This window comes from Cydia pomonella, chromosome 14 (assembly GCF_033807575.1).
Source record: "Cydia pomonella isolate Wapato2018A chromosome 14, ilCydPomo1, whole genome shotgun sequence".
NCBI lineage: Eukaryota > Metazoa > Arthropoda > Insecta > Lepidoptera > Tortricidae > Cydia > Cydia pomonella.
In genome coordinates, this window is record NC_084716.1 from 19,371,677 (window position 1) to 19,379,218 (window position 7,542).

At 35.7% G+C, this 7,542-nt stretch overlaps 1 protein-coding gene across 1 annotated transcript; it reads right to left on the minus strand.

Moving 5' to 3' along the window:
- Window positions 1–2,337: 2,337 nt before the first annotated feature.
- LOC133525121 (uncharacterized) lies at window positions 2,338–6,831 on the minus strand. The gene is made up of 3 exons (XM_061861376.1): window positions 6,737–6,831; window positions 4,311–4,687; window positions 2,338–3,088 (listed from the first exon to the last, which is right to left on the minus strand). Exons 1-3 carry the CDS (start codon window positions 6,749–6,751, stop codon window positions 3,076–3,078), a joined length of 405 nt encoding a protein of 134 aa, XP_061717360.1. The 5' UTR covers window positions 6,752–6,831; the 3' UTR covers window positions 2,338–3,075.
- Window positions 6,832–7,542: the final 711 nt, after the last annotated feature.

Genomic DNA, 7,542 nt, shown 5'->3' on the forward strand with positions numbered 1-7,542 from the left:
CTAACAATTTTAAAAGAGCTATCGTGCACCCAATATATAAAAGTGGCGATCGTGCTAACTTTAATAATTATAGACCGATTTCCGTTCTAACGGCTCTATCTAAGATCTTGGAGAGAATCATGAACTCCGCTTTAGTTAACTTCTTGGAATGCTACAATCTCATAGCTGATAATCAGTTTGGTTTCCGGTCAGGAAGGTCAACTGAAGATGCTGTTGCTGAGCTCACCACCTTCTTAACCCATCACCTAGACCAAAAGCGCCGGTGTCTTGGCATTTTTCTTGATCTCTCCAAGGCCTTCGATACGGTCTCGATTCCCATCCTTTTGCACAAATTAGAGCACCTGGGTGTCCGAGGTATCTCCTTGAATATGTTTCACGATTATTTATCAGACAGGACGCAATCATTAAAACTGAGCTCATACGTAAGTAACGAAGAACCAATTAGCTACGGCGTCCCCCAGGGCAGCATTCTGGGCCCCACGCTCTTTCAGATATATGTGAACGAACTGTGTAAGCTGTCACTACCAAATTGCAAAATCATCGCATATGCCGATGACACGGCTTTACTATTTTATGGCTCCGACTGGGCCGAAACGAAAATGCATGCAGAGAAAGGCCTAAAAACAGTAATGCAGTGGTTTAAGAATAACCTTCTTACTCTTAATTTAGATAAAACTAAAGCCATGCCTTTCGTCATTGCCAATTCATCTCTACCCACTCAACCACTTTCAATACAAAGCCACATATGTCAGTCTCCTTCGTTTAACTGCCTATGTCCTTCTCTTGCTTTGACCTCTAGTATAAAGTATCTTGGAGTTGTTCTGGATCAAAAACTAGATTGGCGTACCCACATACACTCTGTGAGTGCTCGAGTCAGGAAACTGATGTACATCTTTAAGCAACTTCGTCATTCAGCCGACTCCAGAATCCTGATGATGGTGTATAAATCGCTATGCCAAACTCTCCTCACGTACTGTTTACCACTCTGGGGAGCAGCTGGTAAGACGACTATGATAACAATTGAACGTGCACAGAGAGCATTGCTAAAAGTGGCAACTTCCAAACCATTTAGATTCCCCACCGCTCAATTATACGCAGAGTGTAGGGTCCTTACAGTTAGACAACTATTCGTTCTTCGTGCTATTCTTCGCCGACATCGTCACCTCCCTCTCTGTGCCAAAGTAATAAGCAAGCGAAGTAAGCAAACTTGTTGCCCGGTGGTTCCCCAGCGAACAGTATTTGCTAACCACCAATACATATCAATGAGTGCCCGTGTTTATAATAAAATTAATAAACAATTAAATATTTACCCTCTAAACTCCTATAACTGCAAAGCAAAACTAACTGCCTTTTTACAAACACTATCTTATCAGGAAACCGAAAACCTCTTGTCATGTCTGAAATAACCTTTGCTATCCTTCTTGCTCATCATGTTTTTCAGTTACCTCATTATCTACACCCACACACACACACACACACACACACACACACACACTCACATGCACATACCTGATCCACACCACCACGACTTACACACATACTTACACATATCTGCATTAGTTGGCTTTAATTAGTTACACCTTTTTTCCAGTCTACGGATTTCTATTGCTGATACCATTGTTACCAAATCAAGGAGGAATCGCTGACTCCCGAGTCACAGGCTTAGACCTAGTTCGGGAGGCAGAGGCTCAACCCCACTACCTAAATGTGTTACAAACCTTATACACCTGTCTTACCTACAAAATGTTACAATATGAATTGTAATGTAAGGTTTAAAGCAATAAAGATTTTATTTATTTATTATTTATTTATTTAAGCATAGGTTTTACCTGCATCTATGAGACTTGGCTTAAAAGGCTAGCATTCAGGGTATAAAAAAACTAGAATTTGACCCAATTTTAGGGACTGATAGGAAAACCTATGCTGGCGCCATCCGTAAGATGCTTCGGCCAGTCAACCTTATAACATATAGGTGATTCACACTAGACCGGGCCGGGGCAGGGCTGGAGCTTCCAGCGCTTCGTTTTCTATGGAAAGCACCACGTGATCACTGATCAGCCGTCATAGAAAATGACGTGTCGGACGCCTGGGCCCAGGCCCGGGTCGGTCTAGCGTGAATCATCCTTAAGGTGTAAAACATTCATCATGTAAGATGTAAGTTTTGAGTATTAACTGATGGTGAATCTTTAAATAAAAATACATTTCGAATGCAACTTTGATTTTCATTTTTCTTTTGTATAAGCAAATACGATTTTTTAAGTTTTACGTTCGATTAAAACATTATTTCCTCTAAACAGATCTTCAATAGAACGTAGTGATTATATGCTCTTTGATCTTCAATTGCTGTATTGGCCTCTAATTTCAAACAGGAAACAAATATACAGCGTGTATTTTTGATACGACCACATAATCCAAAAGCAGTGGATTCAGTAGAGTAGAGTAGATTTGTGTAATAATGTCCTATAATATTATTTATTTATTTAGTTAGTTTAGGGTGTAATTAACACACTTTCATAGGTTTTATCAAAAATGGACGACTTTTATTTTTTCATACAAAAGAATTCAGCAAGCAATGTATCACTACTTTGTTTTAATTCAAAACGTCTCATTAATGACGCGACGTCACAACTGACACACGTGATCATGTATTTTTTTTTTATAACGATAGGCAGGCGTTTGACCACGATCTCACCTGATGGTAAGTGATGATGCGGTGGATGTACGAAATACATTGCCGCTCGAAAAAAAATCTAAAACTAATACTCATACTCTGGTAGTGAAGACTAAACTAAAAAAAACTTTCAGAATTGTATTATAGCACTAAAACCTACGTCTAGTTTAAGCTTGAGATTATATCAAAAATACACACTATTTCATAGATGTCTAATTTTATATAAGTACTTAAACTAGTAATTTTAAGTAGCTTAATCCAAAAATAAAAATGGTCACATATTGTCAATAACTTATTAATAATTAGTAAAAAATTAAATCACTATAACTCATTGGAAATAACCGCTACTGGAAATTGATAGCTTATCAGCTTGGCCGGCAAAACGCAGCTGGTATGTTGTATGTTCATCTCAATGTCCTGTAATGAACAAAGGGAGTCTGTATTAAAATATAGAAGTAATTGGGACATTGGGACTTATTCTTTAGAAGATACGGGAGCTGAGATTTAAATGTTTTAGGTGAATGTATCCGTCTCGCTAACTGAAGCGGCTCCTAAAACTAGTGCAATAAGGACAACGCCAGGTTAGGCAAAAAAATCTGAGTAAAAATCTCAAAAAACGATTTTTCGTACTCTGTTTCATCCTCGAAAACATAACCGAATGTAAGGAAATTTTGAGATCTAAATGGTGATGAAATTATCTGTGGCGGACTGTTTTGCTTTTTAGGCTAATTGATGTCAGTTTTGAATACCACATGCTTTTCTTTGCGGAAGAGACATGTCAAACGCTTCTTTGCGGCCTAGTAAATTACGAGTAGGCCGTGTTTGCGAATATTTGAAATGCCCTAGCGCCTTAAGAAACAAAAATATCAAGAAAACCAAAACAGTCCGACACAGATGTTAATAATAATAATCTGTGTTGAAGAAATCATTGATCTAGCTTCAAAAACCACGGAGGAAACAGTCGAATACGTTTGTATGAAAAAATGACCACTCCTGCTGTCTCTTAAGCAAAGTTACAGGTCTACCACGTATTTCAGGTGGTTGGTTTTTTTATACTACGTCGGTGGCAAACAATCATACGGTCCGCCTGATGATCAGCCTCCGAAGCCTATGTACGCCTGCAACTCCAGAGATGTTACATGCGCGTTACCAACCCTAACATTCCGCATCCTCGTTGAGCTGTGGCCTGTTGTTACCTTACTCACCGACAGGAACACAACACTATTTATAATTTTAAGTCCCGTATTAGTTTAAAAATTATGAATGAAAATCGTGTTGGTTAAATCAATATACAACACTATTTATATAAACTTTATTGCCCAAATAAAGACAAACGTACAAATGGCGAACTTTTTTTTTTATGGACTTAATGCCAAAAGGCATGCTCTACCAGTCAACCATTGGGTCAAACAAAGACATTTGTGTATGATGGTGCAGGAGAAATTAATAACAAATAATATGGAAAAATTCAATCTTGAATTCAAATAATATTAAAAATATATACGTTGCTAAATACTACTACTTATATAATGTATAAAAGATAGACCAATACATAAAATTATGTACATATAAAGTCTCTGGCCTGGTGGCGCCAGTTTTATGATAAATATACAAATAAACGAGATTTAATCATACTTACTCAAGTAAAGCTGTGACCATCCCAGAAAATACAGGCATAAATCTCTTCAACGTCTCATAATATCGGCCAGCGAACATCGACACCATGTTACCCAGCAAAAACGACATATTCTTCAGTCCTTCCTGACTCATGGCCATTTGTCGGACTATTTGTAACAGACCCAGTATCCCTTCAACTATAGATTTGCCCATCTGGAAGCCATTTGATTGCAATTCATCGGAAACTACAAAACTAGGGCTCGTAGGGTCGTCTGAGATTTGTCCTGCATTTTCGTCTTTGGTCATTGATTCTTCCATTTCTGCTGAGACATTCTCGTCGGATATATTGTTTATTATGGCTGCGTAAACGGTGGCGATGCATAGGAGGAAAATTGTTTTCTGAAAATGATCATTTAGGTTTTAATGCGGTTAAATATGGCGAAAAATACATTAATAGTACATTACGATACAAGTGCGAAAAATAGGAAATTCGAAACGAGTGGCGATAAATTAAAACACGACCGAAGGGAGTGTTTTCAATCGACACGAGTTGCGAATAACCTATTCGCACATGCACCATATGTACTGTAAAATATTTAAACGTTAGTCGATTTTTAAATCCTGAAGTGGACCTTAAAATGGAGTTTCCAAATCTTAAAAAATAGACCTAATTATCTAACCCAAATCAAAACTACATATGCCAAATATATACAACGTGTTTCTACTCGCTGGACATTGACCGAGATCCGGAGAGACCTTCCCCGGAATGTTTTAATATGGTAAATTATTTGATTAGATGAACATAAAAAAATATTTTTAAAGTTAAATTAATTCAAATAAATCATCAATAAATAGGAGCATACTGTATCAGTGACAGTGACATGACAGTGTCACGCTTGATTAGTGTCATTATTTAAAAAGAAAAGCCCTAGTGTGGGGTGCCTGGGTTTTGCGGTTCAAAGAGGTTTATCAAGTTGAAGTACTCTTTAATTACTGTGTATCTTCATACAGGCTGTTTCTAAAGTATTTTATGAGACTGCTAGTTTAACAGTCCAGACGCGGTTTATTTATTCAGTATAAATTTTATTTTGACACTTGGAGAGACTTTACTCCTCCAAATCTTATTAGTATTAGTACTCTGACATTGGGGACCTTTTATATCTCCAGATTTAATGTTTTTTTAACCATAGAGACTATACATCTCTATTGTATTGTAGTAGTTATTTATTTTAAGATTATTACAATGTAATGTTTACCCAGGTATTGGCTGTTGTATTTATAAATGTTGTTATGTATTTTTCATGTCACTATATGATGTTACTATAAATGTTGTATTGACTTGTAAAAGAGCTCTTGAGGCCTACTTGCGGAATAAATTTTTGAATTTTTGAATTTGAATTTATTGAATTAAATCGTAAATCAGTAATTTCTCCAGTAATACTGTGGCGTTTTGAATGAGACTTTTTACATAGGTTAAAAATATTCTAATAATCGACACGTCCTATTTATGTATGTCCAGAGGGTAGAGGCACGTTGTATTTAAGTATAAATTATATGCTACTTTATGTTATTCTACTCTTATATGGTACTTTCATAATTATACCTAGCATATGGTTCACGGCCAAACCGGTCAATGATGACCATGCCGACAATAGATTGATTTTGATGGCATCGGCAAATTCATTGTATAGGTAAATAGGGTCAGTTTCAATTGCAGTAAATAATAAAATATATATTTTTTCAACTTTTTTCTAATCAGATCGTGATATATTATAGAATATGCCCTTAAAAGGATCCCTACTATTTTTGTTACATCTTGTACAGTCGCCATCAGATATATCAGAGCTACCGAGGTGTTCATAAATATCTGAACACGCGCTCTAACGCCTTGATAATAAAGGCGTATTCAGATATTTGTGAGCACCTTGACCGCTTCTATATATCTGATGAAGACGACTAATTATAATTTTTTATAGCATTTTTGAGGGTATTTTCAATTAACCATTTAGGTAAAAATATCGTTATTTTATAGAATGGGGAGTTAAATGTGAAAATGGATATTGTATGAAAAATCAATTTAAAACCAAAATTAAATTGCTTATCGTAAAAAATTAAAAAAAAAACCAGAAACGTACGAATTTCTGCACTCTTTTTAGAACACCAATGACCCTTTTTCAGAGCACGAAAAATAAAAATAATAAAAATAAATAAACATCATAGGGACTTTCTTACACAATTTGACTAAGTCCCACGGTAAGCCAAGAAGGCTTGTGTTGTGGGTACTCAGACATATATAATATACAAATACTTAAATATATAGAAAATATCCACGACTCAGGAACAAATATCTGTGCTCGTTACACAAATAAATGCCCTTACCGGGATTCGAACCCAGGACTATCGGCATCTAAATTCTAATTATATTAATATGTCATTGAAATAACTCACCTGTATTTGAGCCATTGTACAAAAAAAGGGTAGTAGTTACACAAGTTACTGTCCTGGTTGTTAACCACACTTGTCGATGTCGAATGATGTCAGGATAATCCACTACGCTGTTTATAAAGCTTAAAATTTACTCTCTAAGCTTAAATGACCTAATTAAGAATTCTATTAAAATGTTCTTAATACAGAACAATTAGGTAATACTTTGTTACTAATTAATGGAAAGTAGGGTATCACTCATAGTCTAATTGACTTAGATGTGTGACCTAAATGACCTAATTGCATATAACTATTATAATATTTATAATTTGTGGTAATGTAATTATGTCATTGGATTTAATAGTATTTAATTAATACGCCATTATTTTAAAATATTCATTAACGGAATCATGATAATTTCCGCCATGATCCGCGATGATATTGTAAGTAAATATTCATTTAAATAATACCAAAAATATTTTAACATACTTCTACATTGCTATAGAACTATTTATCTACATAGTGAACGGGACTGCGTTCAGATATTTTTGAGTACGTTATTCGCTGCTTGTCAGATACGGGGTGTTTTTTTAACTCTTAGCCATTTTTTGCGAGGTGATTAGGTACAGTCAAGTGTGAAAATATGAGTGCACACAAGATAGCTCTTATGTCAGCGAATTAAGAGCTATGGGATATATTTTTGAGTAAGTTGCGTCGACCTATATTTTTACACTTGACTGTACATAACCCTAAACAATCTTTTTAGTACCTACCACGGTACGGGACCAAATTTAATAAACGCGGATGTTTTTTTTTGTGGAACATTTCCG